Here is a 19616-nt window from a genome sequence, read left to right on the forward strand (position 1 = left end):
TCCCTACTAAGTCTCTGCTCTTAGAGTGCAGCCTAAATTAAATATGACCTTTCAATTTCAAGTCCATAATTGAAGGATTAAGGGATAATACATGTAACCAAAATGTAAATCATACCAGTGTTATTGCATTTTATTAGCTGGATGTTTGTAAAGTAATGCACCTACCGTACTTAATATATGAACCATGGACAACTGTGTCATAGGTATCATGCGTGATGTTACTTTAAGGAGTGGGCCACTTTGGACAGCTCCTGCTTGTTTGACAAAAAGCTGATCACAAAGGATTCCTCTGCTTGGACTCCAAGATTTTGTTTGTTATCTCTGGGGAAACCTGACAATAAGAGTTTTTTTGCAGCACCAACACAGGGGAAAATAGTCATTACCCAGTACTCATTCATACCAATGGGCTGTCTGTGTAATGCCGGACAGGAGAGGTCCTCCAGAGAGAGAGAGACACTCTTTGTAAACATTATCTACCTTAGCCAAGAGATAAGTATCCTGAACAGTAAACCACTCCTTTAATAACTCTGAACTCCCTAATAGCTTGCAAGGAAATTGGGTTCCTAAACTGGAGAAACCCATTTAAAAGGCATTTATGTACTTTTATGTCAAGATGCCCATAAAAGATAAATGTATTTATCAAATAACTGTTGAAGCGCAGAGGTGGAGGGGCATACCTGAGCACCGTTAGCACCCACTAATTTACCAATGACAACCATCTTTAAAGCGCTACTGTCTTTTGGAAATACTGGTTTTCCAGACATGTCAAAAGTTTAGATCGCAACAGTTCTCAGTCCTAAGACCCGATGCAATCGCGATTCTTAACTCTGTGAAGTCCATGGCAGCGCTCTTTACTCCCCAGCTGGCTGCCAGATCCAACTTATTCTCTGCATTAGAGTCTATGGGGAATGAGTCTGGTTTGAGTGACAGCCAGGGAGGGAGGCGCACACTACAGGACACTTTACTTGGCTGTAACTTGTGATTGCAGTGGGTCTCAGGACTGAGACCTAATGGAATCTAAACTTTTCACATTAAGAAAAGACACTTCAACAGGGATTGCATTTAAATGTCCATTTCATCCATAATTTTGCTCACTTATACATAAAGGGCAATGTATAGGCTATAGAACACAATATTCACCCGGTGCGAAAAATTGCAGTCCACTAACTCAGCGCAGTATCTTCAGAACATATTCATCCCGTTCTGGGGCATTCCGTTCCTGGCCGCCGCGAGTAGCTTCCCTTTGGGCTGATAACAAACGCTCGCTGGGAACAGAATGCCCCAGAACAGGATGAATATGTTCTGAAGACACCGCGCTGAGTTAATGGACTGCAATTTTTCGCACCGGGTGAGTATTGTGTTCTATATCATACACATTGCATTTTGTATAAGTGAGCAAAATTATGGATAAAATGGACATTTAAATGCAATCCCTGGTGACGTGTCTTTTCTTAATGTGAATTGGTCTATGGAGCTGGGAGACAGAGCCTCTAGCAAGACACAAGGGAGCCACCCTGTATTGCTTTACACCTGCTGTCCATTTATTATTGATTGTATGGCAATCTAAACTTTTGACATGTCTGGACAACATGTCATATTAAAGGGGTATTCCGGGCAAATTTTTTTATCCCCTAACCAAAGGATAGGGGATAAGATGTCTGATCACGGGGGCCCGCTGCTGAGACCCCCCGCGATCTCCCTGCAGTACCCGCTTTCTATGTGGGTGCTGAATCTCCAGTTTCGGAAACCTCCGGGTTTCTGGGGCTGGGGACGTCACGCCACGCCCCCTCCATTCATGTCTATGGGAGGGGGTCTCAGCAGCGGGCCCCCCCCGCAATCAGACATCTTATCCCCTATCCTTTGGATAGGGGATAAAATGTTTTTGCCCAGAAAACCCCTTTAAAGTTACTCTTTAAGATGTCTGTATGATCCTTAAGTAAAAGCTGAATACTTACTTGTATGTGTTAGTTAAGTGTGGGAACATAGGGTTATTTGTTTTCATAGGCTGGAGACTTTTTGCGGTAGGTAGCATTAAAACATAAATCCAGCATATTGTGTTCTGTCCACATCAAATGTACAATGTGAATACTTGGGTATACAGATGATCCATTCTTCTAGATCCGGATTAGCTGCATTTATCAAGCATTGGTTACACGGGGCACAGGTATATGACTATATCAAGCCATTAAAAGGTAACCTGACTCAAAACCACAAAACAGTGATGCTCAATAATAAGAATAATAAAAGTATGACTCATTGCTTTGTTCTTCATATGTATCCCTAGCTGGGGATTAAGCTGGTCAACAAACATTAACGTTTTATGTATAGATTTCAGTGGGTTTCACAGAGAATTGTGTCTTTTCAGTGAAATTATCTTTTAATGTGGGAGTATTGCCAGGATATGTCGACTTTATTTTATTTGCTATGCTTTACAGTTTCTTTTATATCATATTGATAAAAAGGCTACTTGTCAAAAAATGCTGTGATGGTAACCACCAGGTTACCATCTAGAGGAATATCCTATGGGCCCAGGCTCTGCCATGATCATAAGCACCAAAGGTCCAGTAGAAGACAATTGTAACGCTGAGCGCTCCGGTCCCTGCTCCTGGACCGGAGCGCTCACTGTGTTTGTCCCCGCAGAGTGCCCCGGTCAGACTCACTGACCGGGGACACTCTGTTTCTGTCACCGGCGGGGACGCGGTCCACGCTGCGGGATGTCCCCGCGCCCGGCCCGCGGCCCATCCTCACTTACCCGCACCCGCTCCGACTCTCTCCTCTGCTACCCGGTCACGTGGTTCCCGGCGCGCGCGTCCCTATAGGGCGCGCGCGCGACTGCTGTGTAAATTTAAAGGGCCAGTGCACCATTGATTGGTGCCTGGCCCAATCCAATAATAGATGTCCCTATAAATGTATCCTGCCCCTTCCTCCCCTTGCCGGATCTTTGTTGCCTTTGTGCCCAAGAGAAAGTGTTTACTGTGTACTCCTTGCATGTTGCCGAACCCGTTGCTAATGACTACCGCCTCTGAATCTGTGCTGCCTGCCCTGACCTTTTGCTACGTCTGACTACGCCTCTGCCTGTCCCTTCTGTACTACGCCTGTCTCAGCAGTTAGTGAGGTTGAGCCGCTACCGGAGGACACGACCTGGTAGTTACCGCCGCAGCAAGACCATCCCGCTTTGCGGCGGGCTCTGGTGAAAACCAGTAACTACTTAGAACCGATCCTCCGGTACGGTCCACGCCATTCCCTCACTGACACAGGGGATCCACTTCCAGTACCGCTTCCTGCTACCAGTCCGGATCCTTACAACAATCCTATTTGGAGGCAACTTTGGGACCAATTTCTTGCCACTTGGTTCTATTTCTTATTAAATTAAATCTTAAAGGGGTTTCTCCAATTTTAACAGACAACACATTATGGCGTGCTATAAGGTGTTTCGATATGCCGAAACAGCATCTACAAAGAACATCTTACACAGCCTATGGAATATATGGGCAGCCCTTTGATTTTATTGAGCACCACATAATTCCTCAGTTTCCCTGTTGTGGTGTTACAGGTTCCTGATCCCAATGTCAAGATAGTTTCTGATGCTGTTGTCTACATACTTCTATAGATATTTCTGGGTATTTTTGATCCTTCTTATAAGATGATTTTACATCTGGCCCTGCCATGAGGTCCATCAGGAGACAACCCTATTTGGAGGTGAGTTTGGAACCAATATCTTGCACCTGGGTTCTAAATCTTAAAGGGGTACTCTGGTGGAAAACAATAATTTTTTTTAAACCAACTGGTGCCAGAAAGTTAAACAGATTTGTAAATTACTTCTATTAAAAAAGCTTAATCCTTCCAGTACTTATCAGCTGCTTTATACTACAGAGGAAGTTATTTTCTTTTTGAATTTCTTTTCTGTCTGACCACACTGCTCTCTGCTGACCCCTCTGTCCATGTCAGGAACTGTCCAGAGCAGGGACAAATCCCCATAGCAAACCTATCCACCTCTGGACAGTTCCTGACATGGACAGAGGTATCAGCAGAGAGTACTGTGGTCAGACAGAAAAGAAATTCAAAGAAAAGAACTTAGTCTGGAGCATACAGCAGCTGATAAGTGCTGGAAGGATTAAGATGTTTAAATAGAAGTAATTTACAAATCTGTTTAACTTTCTGGCACCAGTTGATTAAAAAAAAAAAAAAATTCCTCCGGAGTACACCTTTTAAAGGGGTCCTCCAGTTTAACTAAACAACAAATTACAGCCTGCTAGGAGGTGTAAAATAATAAAATACTCTGGTCCGCCTGATCTCCGTTTACTTGATGCGCTCTCCTTGCTCTGCTGATGATGTTCCCAGCCTATTGCAGCCTCAGTGATTGGCTGCAGGGTGTTTGGAACATAATCAGGAGAGCAGGGAGTCAATAAACCATGTAGTGCAGTGTAATATCAGAATAGAGGTTTCCCCATGGGTCACCAGATGACCTCCTTTTATCATACAGCAGTGTTTCCAGCGCATAAGGGACATCCACAAATCCTGCCCCCATTGCATCATAAACTGAAGGGGGATTATTGTTATTTATTTAAATCAAATAACCCCTATAAATATGATGTGTCCTGTATGTGCAATAATAATAATAACTAAATTGCAATTCTAAGTGGATGTGTACATGTTCTTTACAGATAAACACAAGGTACACCACTTCATCCCAAACAAGGCGTACTTTTTAAGATTATGTAGTGGCGATTGTCTTCTATTCTAGGACTTGTAGGACTATGTATTCAGGCGTAGGAGCAGTTAACAAACTGGATCTTGCACACAGCAAACAATGATATCATTGCTCTGGTAACATCTGGTGTCTTTTCACAGCCCTCCTGTTAGTTTGTATGTAATTTACTCTTCTCTTTATCATCATTGTGTGAGATGTGAGTAGCACTAAAGTCATTTGCTACCTACACCATATCTTCCTACATAATAGCTGTTTTTCATCACCTTAGTCTTTAAATTACCTGGTGATTGAGACAGTGGGGGGCTATGGTTGCTCAGAAATGAATGGGAGTACAATTGGGCACTTGGACAGAAGTGATGTCTCTCTCTGGATGGGATGCCAACTTGCTCTTATGCTGATATGAACTACTAGACATAACTTTTTTTTTAGTATGACTTGCCATAAGGGTTCTCTAGCAGGGCATCCCTTCAATAAATGTCAGGTAAAACCAGAATTGTGACTAGGAGCATGTTCTCTGGTTTGGAATTGCTCCTATGATTATATTAAGAAACTGCATTTACTCCACTCCTGATATAATGTTAGTTTTGGAAAGTTCTACTATAATAAGCCAGCAAGGTCACAAGGAATTCAGATTACCAACCACTGCTTTGCAGGTATCACTAATAGTTGTAATAGTAGTAGTAGTAGAATATGGACTGGTAGCTGGTATTCTGTAAGTGGAGTACTGCCACTGACTGCAACACCAACTAGTATGTGTCACGTCTGGACAGGGAAGGCGTGCACACTATACTCACCCACTCTCCTATCCCTGCCTACTTACGTACCCACCCTAGGCGATGGGTCCGTAACCACGGTGACAGTCCCTCAGAAGAAAAAACTAACAAATACTCACACAAAGTCAAAGTCCACTATCCACATCAAAAACCAGGAGTTGTCGAAGTACAAAATTGCTAATACCAGAGAGCCAATGGATCAAAATATCAGATATAACAGATACAGTAGAAAGCTAGCTAGGAGTACAAACTGAGCTCTTTAGCAGGCAAAGACTGGGAGTAGACTGCCATCTTAACCCCTTAAGGACCAAGCACGTATGAGTACGTCCCTGCGCCCTGGGTCTTAAGGACCAGTCACGTACTCATATGTCCTTGGGAATTTTGCATCCTGCCGTGCACAGGGCAGGTTGTGAAACCGGACGCCTGCTGAAATCGTTCAGCAGGCGTCCCAGGCAAACGCCGAGGGGTATCTGCAGTGATTCCGGTCATTCGGGTCAGTGGTGACCCGATGACCCGGAACTAGATAGTGATCGGCAGTGTACGATACACCGCCAATCACCTGCCGTTGCTGGGGAGAGGTGAACAAACTGTCACCTCCCCAGCAACGCTGCTATTGGCCGGCGATCGTCCAGCCAATAGCAGTGTTGCAGAGGAGGGGTTAACGGTCCCTTCTCGCTGCTACACCCGCTCTCTGTGTTCAGTCAGCGGGTGCAGCAGTGAGGAGAAGACCGTGGATCCCCCTCGGAGCTCCGGAGCCCCCTCAGGAGCCTTAGAATAGGGACAGCGGATTGCAGGGACAGGTAGGGGTTAATAAAGTTGAAAAAGTAAAAAAAAAAGTCCCCCCCCGACCCCCTAATAGGTCCCCAAGGGTCCTATTAGGGGTTCAGGGAGCTGCGTGCGTCAACCGTTTTTGTTTTGGCCGCAGCTTTTTTTTTCTTTTTTCCCCTGACCCCCTAATAGGTCCCCCAGGGTCCTATTAGGGTCTGATCCCTTATCCTGGGTCCTATTAGGGGTGCATGCACCACCCCTTTTTTCTTTTTGGCAGCAGCTTTTTTTTTTTTTTTTCCATTACTGTTATACACTTTTTACACCAAGCACCACACAGTACATACTTCCCCGCCACCCCTGCACACACCCCCTCCCCCCCCCCCCCCCCGCCACCGTAGAAAAAAGGCGATGGCCCGCCGGGCATTTTTGGTAGCGGAGGCTTACGCTTTTTTAGCCTCCGACTCCGAATCTGCCAGTGAGGACGAGGAAGATCCTACATTTTTGTGTTCTTCCTCGTCCTCCTCATCATCTAGTAGTGATGATGAGTACCCTGTACGGCGGAGACGCCGCCAGGGGAGGCCAGGCACCCCCCATGAGAGTGACCTAGTGGCCGACACTAGTACGACACTAGTAGGAGTCCGTCCCCCCCAGACAAGTGCATCGGAGCCCCCTTTTGGTTACCCTGTCTGGAGCCCCCCAGAGGGTTATCAGCCACGGATTCCTGAGTTTGTTGGCGAATCCGGATTGACCATGCTGGCTTCACTGATCTGGACTTTTTAAAGTTTTTTTTCAGTTTTTTTTCAGTGACAGCCTGGTCAATCACCACCCCTATTCGGTTTTGGCCAGGCCCAATGAATGGCGCGTCATTGATGCAGCGGAAATGAGGACATTTGGGGGCCTCACGCTGCATATGGGCCTGGACAAAAAAGTGCTTGGCATTATTGGAGAGCGGATGTCCTCTATCAGACCCCGCTTTACAGTATGGCAATGACACGGAGGCGGTTCGAGGCCATTCGGAAATGCCTGCATTATGCAGATAATGCGGCATGTCCGCCCCGAGGTGATCCCGCCCATGACCGGCTTTACAAATTGAGGCCGGTCATCGATCACTTTGGGGCCAAATTTTTGGAGGCCTATGTACCGCTCAGGGACCTCTCGGTAGATGAGTCTCTCATCAGTTTTAAGGGGAGACTCATCTTCCGCCAGTATATTCCCTCGAAGCGGGCGCGGTATGGCGTGAAGCTCTATAAACTTTGTGAGAGTACCTCCGGGTACACTTACAAGTTTATAGTGTATGAGGGACGAGATTCCCGTATTGAACCCCCAGAATGTCCCCCCACTCTGGGTGTTAGCGGGAAACTCGTTTGGGACCTTGTGCACCCATTGCTGGATAAGGGTTTCCACGTATACGTGGATAACTTTTATACCAGCATCCCTCTGTTTAAATCCCTTTCCGCCAGATCCACGTCCGCTTGTGGGACCGTGCGGAAGAACCAGAGAAGCCTCCCTCTAAATTTGGTCCAGACGCTTATCCCCAAGGGTGAGTCCCGTGCCCTCACCCATGCTAACTTGTTGTTGGTGAAGTATAAGGATAAGAGGGATGTCCTTATGCTCACCACTATTCATGGGAACGGCAGCACCCCTGTCCCTGTGCGAGGTACCGTGGGACCGGTCCTCAAGCCCGATTGTATTCTGGACTACAATCAGTATATGGGGGGAGTTGATCTCTCAGATCAAGTCCTTAAGCCATATAACGCCATGCGGAAAGCACAGGCATGGTACAAAAAAGTTGCGGTCTACTTGGTACAGGTTGCCATGTACAACGCTTTTGTACTATCCCAGTACGCTGGCAACACAGGGACATTCCTCCAGTACCAAGAAGAAGTCCTAAGGTTCCTGATCTTTGGGTCATAGGTCACTGAGTCACTATCATCGGGGACTTTTTTATGTTGCCTCAAATGCGCAGCACTCTCTCTCCACCTGAGCGGGTGCGCATTTGAGGCAACAGGTTAGGGACGGCCACACAAGTCACATTCCCAGAATGATGATTCAGAGCATAGGGTTTGGGGCGGGCATATTTTTTTTAGTTTTGGCTATGCTCTGGGTCATCATTCTGGGAATATATCCTTTTTTATTATAATTTATAATTTTCTGGCCCACTGTACCCCATATTACAGGCCTCTGTACCCCACCTGTATACCCCAGTTACGGCCGTTGTCCCCCATAGTGTTCCCCTATTTTAGGGCTCAGTGCTCCCCCCATTAACGCTCCTTGAGGGGGGGTCCCACATCCTCGGCTATGAAAAGCTCAAGGCCCCTGACTGACCTCATGCCTATACCAAGACCTGGTGTGCACCAGCGGAGCCAAAATCATCCAAAAATTAGGTATGTCCTTACTCCAAAGAAATGTATTTACAAATTGTGGGGTGTCTTTTCTGCTAGTAACCCTTGTAAAAATGTAAAATTTTTGGGAAAACCCACATTTTAGTGAAAAATTATATATATATTTTTTTACATATGCCAAAGTTGTGAAACCCCTGTGGGATATTAAGGCTTACTTTACCCCTTGTTACGTTCCTCAAGGGGTCTAGTTTCCAAAATGGTATGCCATGTGTTTTTTTTTTTGCTGTCCTGGCACCATAGGGACTTCCTAAATGCGACATGTCCCCCCCATTTCAGCAAAATTTGCAAATGTGACTCCTTCTCTTCTGAGCATTGTAGCGCTCCCGTAGTGCATTTGATGTCCACTTATGGGGTACTTCCATACTCAGAAGAGATGGGGTTACAAATTTTAGGGGGTATTTTCTGCTATTAACCCTTGCAAAAATGTGAAATTTGGGGGGAAACACACATTTTAGTGAAAAATTATTATTGTTATTTTTTACATATGCAAAAGTAGTGAAACCCCTGTGGGGTATTAAGGCTCACTTAATTCCTTGTTACGTTCCTCAAGGGGTCTAGTTTCCAAAATGGTATGCCATGTGTTTTTTTTTTTTTTTTTTTGCTGTTCTGGCACCATAGGGGCTTCCTAAATACAACATGCCCCCAAAAACCATTTCAGAAAAACGTACTCTCCAAAATCCCCTTGTCGCTCCTTCGCTTCTGAGCCCTCTAGTGCACCCGCCGAACAATTTACATAGACATATGAGGTATGTGCTTACTCAAGAGAAATTGGTCTACAAATACAAGTATACATTTTCTACTTTTACCCCTTGTAAAAATTTAAAAATTGGATCTACAAGAACATGCAAGTGTAAAAAATGAAGATTGTGAATTTTCTCCTTCACTTTGCTGCTATTCCTGTGAAACACCTAAAGGGTTAAAACACTGACTGAATGTCATTTTGAATACTTTGGGGGGGGGGGGTGCAGTTGTTATAATGGGGTCTTTTATGGGGTATTTCTAATATGAAGACCCTTCAAATCCACTTCAAACCTGAACTGGTCCCTGAAAAATAGTGAGTTTGAAAATTTTGTGGAAAATTGCTGCTGAACTTTGAAGCCCTCTGGTGTCTTCCAAAAGTAAAAACTTGTCAATTTTATGATGCAAACATATAAAAGTAGACATATTGTTTATGTAAATCAAAAAAATATTATTTGGAATATCCATTTTCCTTACAAGCAGAGAGCTTCAAAGTTAGAAAAATGCTAAATTTTCAATTTTTTCATCAAATTTTTGAATTTTTCACTAAGAAATGATGCAAGTATCATCAAAATTTTACCAATAACATAAGGTACAATATGTCACGAAAAAACAGTCTCTGAATCAGAATGATAGGTAAAAGCATCCCAGAGTTATTAAAGGGTACCTCTCATCAAAAAAACTTTTGATATATTATAGATTAATGTATGCATAATAACTTTACAATTGCATGTTATTAAAAAATATGCTTCTTTCTATTTAATTTTCCACTTTGAAGAAATGACCACTAGGGGTCTCCCTACCAGTCCTGGCAGCAAGCATTTCAGACTCATGCTGGAGTCCTAAACACTACGAGCTGCCAGTCTGCTTTGTTCACAAAGGAGAACACTCAGAGCTGCCAGCCTGCTTTGTTCACAGCCTGTTTGGCTGTGAACAAAGCAGGCTGGCAGCTCTGAGTGTTTAGGACTCCAGCATGAGTCAGAAATGCTTGCTGACAGGACTGATCGGGAAAAATACAATAGAAAGAAGCATATTTTTCATTAACATGCTATTGGAAAGTTATTCAACATTCATTAATCTAAAATATATCAAAAGTTTATTTGATGAGAGGTACCCTTTAATGTTTAAAGTGACAGTGGTCAGATGTTCAAAAAACGCTCTGGTCCTAAGGTGTAAAATGGCCTGGTCCTTAAGGGGTTAAACAGGTCCAGATCAGGTGCTCACATCAAGGTCAGCTGACCAGTCTCAGCAGACAGGCGTAACCAAAGCAACGAGACCAAACAAAAGCTCTCAGCGCAAGTTAACCCTTCAGTGCTTACGGTATGTAGTTGTTCCAAATCCTTTGGATCAATAGTGAGGGATTCACCTCTGTGTAATCCATTTGCACTTCAAGCTCGAGGAATAGTCCTTCCAAGTTCTTTCCATAATCCGTTCAGTATAAAACTGCAAAATTCACATTACAGAGCATTTTATGGAGTTTGAGTTGAGGTCTGAGGTACTTCATACACATGTTGCTATAAAAATGTTATCTCACAGCAAACAATTCACATTGTGAGCGCTTCCTATGTTTCTCTTAATGTTAGGATTGGACACAGTTGGTGCCAGAGGTTCATGAATGTAGGTCACATTATGTGTCACATTTTTCCTAACAACATCCAGCTTCCCTGTTCAGCTGCTTGTAGGTTTTTGCTGTGAACTAGTGACCCCATATATACTTCCCTTTCCCCTTTGTAACTATATCATGTTTTTTTTTCTACTGATATCTAGGTGTCCAGCTCTAAATACTATGCATAATAAGATCTGTCTCGAATTCAGTAACTTCATCATCCTGGCATTTGTGTTACATACCGTAATTGTTATTTTTTTTTAGCTTACTCTGCAGTTTACTTCTGTATGGATGACTACTATTTTAGTTTACGTCTTTACATATCTTTGTATGGATGTTTGTCTGTTGCTCACTAGACAGTCCCTCAATATTATTCCAGTTTGTGTTGGGTCACTAACAGCCTCAGGATAAAATCAAGCAAAATAAAGGAAAAAAGAGAAATACCACATGTTACATACAGTAATCCATCAAGTTCAACTTTTATATTATTTTTAACCCTCAATTCCTTTTGTTGCTTGTATTGGCATCTTGCCATTTAGTTGAATGCTGTATAGCATCTGCCATTACTACTTCTAGTGGTAGGGCATTTCATAGTTTGACTGCTTTAACCCCTTAAGGACCAAGGTTTTTTCCGTTTTTGCATTTTCGTTTTTTTGCTCCTTGCCTTTAAAAAATCATAACTCTTTCAATTTTGCACCTAAAAATCCATATTATGGCTTATTTTTTGCGCCACCAATTCTACTTTGTAATGACATCAGTCATTGTGCCCAAAAATCTACGGTGAAACGCAAAAAAAATCATTGTGAGACAAAATAGAAAAAAAAACGCTGTTTTGTAACTTTTGGGGGCTTCCGTTTCTACGTAGTACATTTTTTGGTAAAAATGACACCTGATATTTATTCTGTAGGTCCATACGCTTAAAATGATACCCTAATTATATAGGTTTGATTTTGTCGTACTTCTGGAAAAAATCATAACTTCATGCAGGAAAATTAATACGTTTAAAATTGTCATTTCTGACCCCTATAACTTTTTTATTTTTACGTGTATGGGGCGGTATGAGGGCTCATTTTTTGCGCCGTGATCTGAAGTTTTTAACGGTACCATTTTTGTATTGATAGGACTTATTGATCGCTTTTTATTAATTTTTTCATGATATAAAAAGTGACCAAAAATGCACTATTTTGGACTTTGGAATTTTTTTGCACGCACGCCAATGACCGTGCGGTTTAATTAATGATATATTTTTAGAATTCGGACATTTCCGCATGCGGCGATACCATATATGTTTATTTTTATTTTTATTTACACTGTGTTTTTTTTTATGGGAAAAGGTGGTGATTCAAACTTTTAATAGGGAAGGGGTTAAATGATATTTATTCACTTTTTTTTTCACTTTTTTTTGCAGTGTTATAGCTCCCATACTGCACACACTGATCTTCATCATTGATCACTGGTTTCTCATAAGAAACCAGTGATCAATGATTCTGCCGCTTGACTGCTCATGCCTGGATCTCAGGCACTGAGCAGTCATTCGGCGATCGGACAGCGAGGAGGCAGGTAGGGGCCCTCCCGCTGTCCTGTAAGCTGTTCAGGACGCCGCAATTTCGCCGCGGCTATCCCGAACACTGAGCTAACCGGCATGGTTTCAGTTTCACTTTAGACACGGCGTTCTAAACTTTGAACTCCGCGTCTAAAGGGTTAATAGCGCGCGGCACAGCGATCAATGCTGCGCGCTATTAGCCACGGGTCCCGGTCGTGGCCCCGCGTTATAGATCGGGAGTGGACACATGACGTTCCAGTACGTCATGCGTCCTTAAGGGGTTAACTGTAAAGAACTCTTTCCTATGTTAGTAACATAGTTTGTCAGGTTGAAATAAAGACAAGAGTCCATCGAGTTCAACCTAAAACACAACTGTGTTGATTCAGAGGAAGGCAAAAAAAAGTTTTTTACCCAAATATCTTTGGTAAAATGAGGGTGCGTGTGTGTGCATGCGTATACACCGATACACTGTTGCTGACCCCGCAGAAGCCCCCAGGAAAGGCAGGGGGAGAGATGCCGTCGCTGCCCGCTTCTCTCCCTCTGCCTTTCCTGGGGTCTAGAGCCCTGCTGCCGCCGCTTCTCTCCCGCTGGCTATCTGCGCCGCTGCCCGTTCTCTCCCCCTGACTATGGAAGTGGCGCCGGCAATGGGGCAGCGGCACCGGTAGCCAGGGGGAGAGAAGGGGCAGCGGCACCCATTGCCGGCGCCGCTGCCCCGTTGCCTCCCCCATCCCCGGTTGTATAATTACCTGTTGCCGGGGTCGGGTCCGCGCTGCTTCAGGCCTCCGGCGTGCGTCCCCTGCGTCGTTGCTATGCAGTGCACAGCGCGTCATTGCGTCTCGCAGCGCATAGCAACGACGCAGGGGACGCACACCGGAGGCCTGAAGCAGCGCGGCCCTGGTTGGACTTGATGGACGTATGTCTTTTTTCAACCATACTAACTATGTAACAGGTAATTATACAACCGGGGATGGGGGAGGCAACGGGGCAGCGGTGCCGGCAATGGGTGCCGCCGCCCCTTCTCTCCCCCTGTCTATCGGCACCGCTGCCCCATTGCCGGCGCCGCTTCTCTCCCCCTGGCTATCGGCACCGGCAATGGGGCAGCGGCACCGATAGCTAGGGGGAGAGAACGGGCAGCTGCACCGATAGCCAGGGGGAGAGAAGGGCCGGCAGCAGGGCTCTAGACCCCAGGACAGGCAGGGGCAGAGAAGCCGGCAGCGACGGCAGGTCTCTGCACCTGCAAAGCCGCTGCAGTTCATTGATTTAAAGCGCCCGCTTTAAATCATTGAACTGCAGCGGCTTATCGGCGTATAACATGCAGGTAGACTTTAGGCTAAAAATTTTTTATAAATACAGTATCTTGTGATATGATCAGAATTTTTAGCCATGGTTAAATAGTCTTTTATTAAAGATTTTAGTCTGTTATACATTAGTCAGTTTTAGGATTAGTATGTCCATTCTGCTATGTTGCTGTTCACACTGTGAGTCTTGTATCCTTGTTCTGAGTTTTTGTAACAAGACATCCCTGTGACCTTTTATTTGGACTCTGGGGAATTGAGTTTTAGTACAAGATATCTCCGTGCTCCATGGTGGACTCTGGGAGATTGGGAGTAACAAGACATACCTGTGTTTTCTGGAGGTTTTCTGGGGGGGGATTGAGTTTTTATTCCTGTTTGTTCCTGGAGTCTGTGTGGACTCGTCTGTTTCCCAGTCTTGTGTTTTGGACCTAATCTGTTTGCTAGTTATCTGTGTTCGGTGTGAACAGTGTTCTATATTTATATCCTGTTTGGTTGATCTGCTCTTTGTCCTTTGTACTTGTATCTGTTTGTGGACAGTGTCCTAGATTCCTGATGACTTTGCCTGTTTATATTCTGCCCTGTTAGTATTTGTTTCCTGTCTAGTATACATCTGGTTGTCTAGTAGTTTTCCGTTTCTGGCCTGTGACCGACTATGCACATTATTTGTTTTTACGCCACTGCACTGTAGCACAGCGTGGGACCGGCTCCAAGTTGTCGATCCATCGCTTAGGATGGATGGGCAAGTAGGCAGGGAAGAGTGTTTTTACTTCAGTATAGGGCTCACTCTCCCTGTCTCCCCCCCCCCCCCTCCAGTCAGTCGTGAGAGTATTATTATATTTTTATAGGCCCCCCTGAACTTGTTTATTGAGTCAGAAATCACAACATATTGATATTTAAATCTCCTTCTCTCCACATCTTTTAGGATGTCCACTGGTCCTTTGTACAGTTCTGAGAATAAAAAATAAGCACCCGTCACTAATGCAAATATAATGTAAATACTTTATTGTTCACAATAATGATTGAAAACATATAAAACGTGTAAAAATGTAGAAGATGCCACTTGAAATACAAAGGTGCAGAAGAAAAGGGAACTGGCCATAGAGGTGTGTATGTGTGTGTGTGTGTGTGTGTGTATATATATATATATATATATATATATATATATATATGTGTATATATATATGTGTGTATATATATATGTGTATATATATATATGTGTATATATATATATGTATATATATATATATATATGTGTATATATATATATGTGTATATATATATATATATATATATATATGTGTGTAGAGTTGCCTCTGAGAAACAGCTGATCATCTAAAATAAAAAAAAAGTAGTATACTCACCTTACCAACTCCTGCCACTTCTGTGCCAACATTACCCTGCTGGTTTCTGTTGATCTCTAAGGCTGGGTAAACAGGAATTGTCAGAACCAAGGATGTATGGCAGAAAAGTGGAAGAGGAATGGTATGGTGAGTGTACTGTTTTGTCTTGAATGTTACACTTTTATCTGCCCTGCCTGCAACATTGGATTTCTTGCATACCGTATTTTTCGCCGTATAAGACGCACTTTTTCTTCCCCAAAACTGGGGGGGAAAAGTCGATGCGTCTTATACGGCGAATACACCCCTATCGCGGCGGTCCCTGAGCCCATCAACGGCCGGGACCCGCGGCTAATACAGGACATCACCGATCGCGGTGATGCCCTGTATTAACCCTTCAGACCCGGCGATCAAAGCTGACCGCCGCGTCTGAAGGGAAAGTGACACTAACCCGGCTGTTCAGTCGGGCTGTTCGGGACCGCCGCGAACAGCCTGACTCAATAGCCGGGTTAGTGCTTACAGGACACCGGGAGGGACCTTACCTGCCTCCTCGGTGTCTTCTCCGTTCAGGGATCCCCTGTATGGCCGGCGCTCTCCTTCCTCGTCATCATGTCGTCGCGTACGTGCGTCGGCGTGCGTAACGACGTGATGACGGCGACGGAGAGCGAGGATACCCGGACGACAGCAGAGAAGTTCCGGAGCGACGGGGACACGGCGACAGCGATGGAGCGACATCCAGGGCAGCGGTGATGGGTCCGGAGCGGCGGGGACACGTGAGTATTACCTCCTATGCAGTGGTCTTCAATCTGCGGACCTCCAGATGTTGCAAAACTACAACTCCCAGCATGCCCGGCCAGCCAACGGCTGTCCGGGCATGCTGGGAGTTGTAGTTTTGCAACATCTGGAGGTCCGCAGGTTGAAGACCACTATTGGGTTCAAAATCTTAATTTTTTTAGATTTTGCACCTAAAAATAGGGTGTGTCTTATACGCCGGTGCGTCCTACAGGGCGAAAAATATGGTAATTTATTTTTTCATGTTGCCCAATGGGAAAAATCCTTAACAGAAATTTTGTATACATATCCAAATACAGTGTGGTTACCATGTAATAACATGTGTCTTTTGTTTTTGTAGAAAAAGAGGACAAAATTCCTTGCTTGTGACTTCCTCACTCAGTGGTTATATAAGTAAGTAGATTCCTGATGGCTCTTCAGTGGACTGGAAATTTTCTAGGCCCCAGGACAGTATGGGTCATGCGCCCTTGAACTTCCCTAGAGGTTTACCTTATATAAAACACTAGCTGAGTACCCGGCGTTGCCCGGTTTTTCCTTCCTAATCCTTGTTGGGGAGGAAATTAAACAAAGGAGGAAGCTTTTGATTTCATATGCAGTCCTCATATATTGTTGTCATATCCCAACCCCACATCCCGATCTCCTATCTCGACCTCTTGTCCCGACCTCCTATATCATCCTCCTATCCCGTCCTCCTATTCCGATCTCCTATCCCGTCCTCCTATCCCGTCCTCCTATCCCGTCCTCCTATCTCGACCTCCTATCTCGACCTCCTATCTCGACCTACTACCTCGACCTCCTACCCCGACCTCCTACCCCGACCTCCTATCCCGACCTCCTATCCTGACCTCCTATCCCGACCTCCAATCCCGTCCTCGTATCCCGACCTGTAATATGTGTACCAGGTATTGAAATAGCTCCAGCCGTACGGAAATTATATGGGAACATACATGTCCCATAAATTTGCCCGTTTTTCCTTCCTAATCCTTGTTCGGGAGGAAAATCAACAGAGGAGGAAGCTTTTGACTTTATATCCCGTCCCCATATATCTTTGTCATATCCCAACCAATATCCCGTCCTCATACCCCGTCCTCATACCCCGTCCTCATACCCCGACCTCTTATCCCGACCTCCTATCCCGACCTCCTAACCCGTCCTCCTATCTCCACCTCATATCCTGACCTCCTAACTCGACCTCCTATCCCACCCTCCTATCCCCTCCTTCTATCCCGACTTCCTATCCCGACTTCCTATCCCGACCTCCTATCCTGACCTCCTATCCCGTCCTCCTATCCCGACCTCCTATCCCGACCTCCCACCCCGTCCTCATATCCCGACCCGTAATATGTGTACCAGGTATTGAAATATCTCCAGCCGTATGGAAATTATATGGGAACATAGATTTCCCTTTGATTTGCATGGGACCTTAAACAAAAACCCTGAAACTCACAAGTGGGGGTAGTTAAGGGTTAAATTAACTATCCCGTATTTTAAGTGGACATATAAGTAACATGTGACCAAGTGTTATGGAAATATCTCCAGCCGTTTGGAAGTTATGCAGTAACATATTTCCCATAGACTTGTATGGGACTTTAAACATAAGCCCCGCCCCTGGCAAATCGGGGTGAGTAAGGGTTAAATTACCTATCCTATGTTTGTTGTTGACATATAAGTAACATGTGTACCAAGTTTTATGTTAATATCTTTAACCGTTTGAACGTTTTTGTGGACCATACATACATACACACACACCACACACACGTTGAGTTTTATATATATATATATATATATATAGATTAGTGCTGTTATAGGAAATGGAATTCCAAGCTATAAGACATATAGTTAGCCAACCACTATAAAAATAAATGTTAAAATCTGGATAAGAGCTTAAAAGGAGGGGTCGCTTGGGACCCCTGCAATCTCTGCAGCGCCACCCCTCCATCATCACTACAGAGCACACTAGCTCTGTGCGTGATCACGGAACGATGCAGGGGAAGGAGCATTGTGATGTCACGGCTCTGCCCCCCCTGGCGTCCCATCCCGACCACTCAATACAAGTCTATGGGAGGGGCGTAGCAATAGTCAAGCCCCCTCCCATAGACTTGTATTAAGGGGGCAGGGACGTGACGTCACGATGCACCGTCCCCTGCATCACCCCGTCATCATGCACAGAGCCAGTTTGCTCTGTAGCGATGACGGCGGGGTGGCGCTGCAGAGATCGCAGGGGTCCCCAGCAGCGAGACCCCCCGCCATAAGACATCTCATCCCCTAACCGAATACCCCTTTAAGAGATCAACCCACCTGCATCCATGTAAATGTCTCCAAGGGTTATTTCCAATAACTTGTGCTTGTTAAATCTATATATTTTTATGTTTTATCTTTCAGTCAGAATCCAATAAGGAATGATCAGCAGTGTAAAGATTTCTTTGAGATTCCGTTTGTTCAGGAATGGTTAAAAGATCAGTAAGTACAAAATAGACCTTAGATGTTGTTGTCTCGTACCCTAAATAAGCGGCATTGCATGTCCTTGTATCGATCTCTGTTATGTGTTTTGTTCTTTAGCATTTAGGGGTGGATGTTGGCCACTGCTCTATACACTGTCTGTTTATTGATACACTTGCTTTTATTCCTATTGTATTGCGATATACTACTGTAAAGTAACCTTGTTTGTTTTCTTTAGTTTCCTTCGTTTTTGCTTTTTTGTACTGACGTTACCATTTTTTTCTATACTGTACAAGCTTCATGGTTTGATCATTAAGTACAAAACAAAAGAAGCTTCTTACAATAAAGACGTGTTCCCATCTGAACATTTAGGGCATATCCTCAGGATTTGCCATAAAAGTCTGATAGATGCAGGTCCCACTACTGAAACCTGCATCTACATTGCATTGACCATTTCACTTTTTTCACATTGTCTTATGTTTTTTCCTATTATTCTACACTCATTACCTCATACTGAGATGTAAGAAACAGAATTTTAGAAATTTTGTAAAAAAAAAAAAAAAAAAAAGAAAACAAAAATTTTGCATATTGCTAATGAAAATGTGATCCAGAATTGTCTGGACCTTTGACTGGGCTGAAGGTTTACCTTCCAACAAGACAATGGCCGTAAACACAAGATAATCCAGGAGTGGCTTAGGGACAACCCTGTGAATGTTCTTGAGTGGCCCAGCCAGAGCCCTTACTTGAACCTCATCAATCATCTGTAAAGATATATAAGCAAAAGATTTGTAAAATTCTGTTTTCACTTTGTATTATGGAGTATTGAAAAAACTTGATGGTTTTTTTAAAATGTGAAAAACGTGGAAGGGTCTGATAACTTTTCAAATACGATGTAAATATCAATCTGTTCATCTTATCTTCCTTAAAGTGTATCTGTCATTGGCAAAAACTTTTTATATAATGTAGATAATACCATTATATGTATATTTGTAATATACATTGCTTAAAAAAGTTTATATATTTTGGGGTGAGAAAATGCTGTCCCTGCAGCTATTGCCTATGTGTCTCTGTGAGGAGACCAAATACAGGAAGTGAGGGTGGGACAAGTAAGGCTCTGTGCAAGCTCCTGACTTGTCAGTCATCCTGATGTGTGATCTGGGAGCGTGTCACAGAGCCTCCGTGCACAGAGCCCTGCTTGTCCTCAGTGTACAG

General features: G+C 44.2%; 1 protein-coding gene across 2 annotated transcripts in view; it reads left to right on the top strand.

Moving 5' to 3' along the window:
- IQCK (IQ motif containing K) overlaps positions 1-19616 on the top strand; it is a 128499-nt gene that overhangs the window by 32538 nt on the left and 76345 nt on the right. For both annotated transcript variants that reach the window (XR_008847158.1, XM_056535681.1), the window contains exons 5-6: positions 16306-16358; positions 18348-18425. Coding sequence is in view for 1 of the 2 variants with exons in the window: in XM_056535681.1 (XP_056391656.1) it covers positions 16306-16358; positions 18348-18425 (131 nt within the window). In the remaining variant the exon portion in view is untranslated. The remainder of the gene's footprint in view (positions 1-16305; positions 16359-18347; positions 18426-19616) is intronic.

Source organism: Hyla sarda, chromosome 8, assembly GCF_029499605.1.
Source record: "Hyla sarda isolate aHylSar1 chromosome 8, aHylSar1.hap1, whole genome shotgun sequence".
In the NCBI taxonomy this organism is placed as follows: Eukaryota; Metazoa; Chordata; class Amphibia; order Anura; family Hylidae; genus Hyla; species Hyla sarda.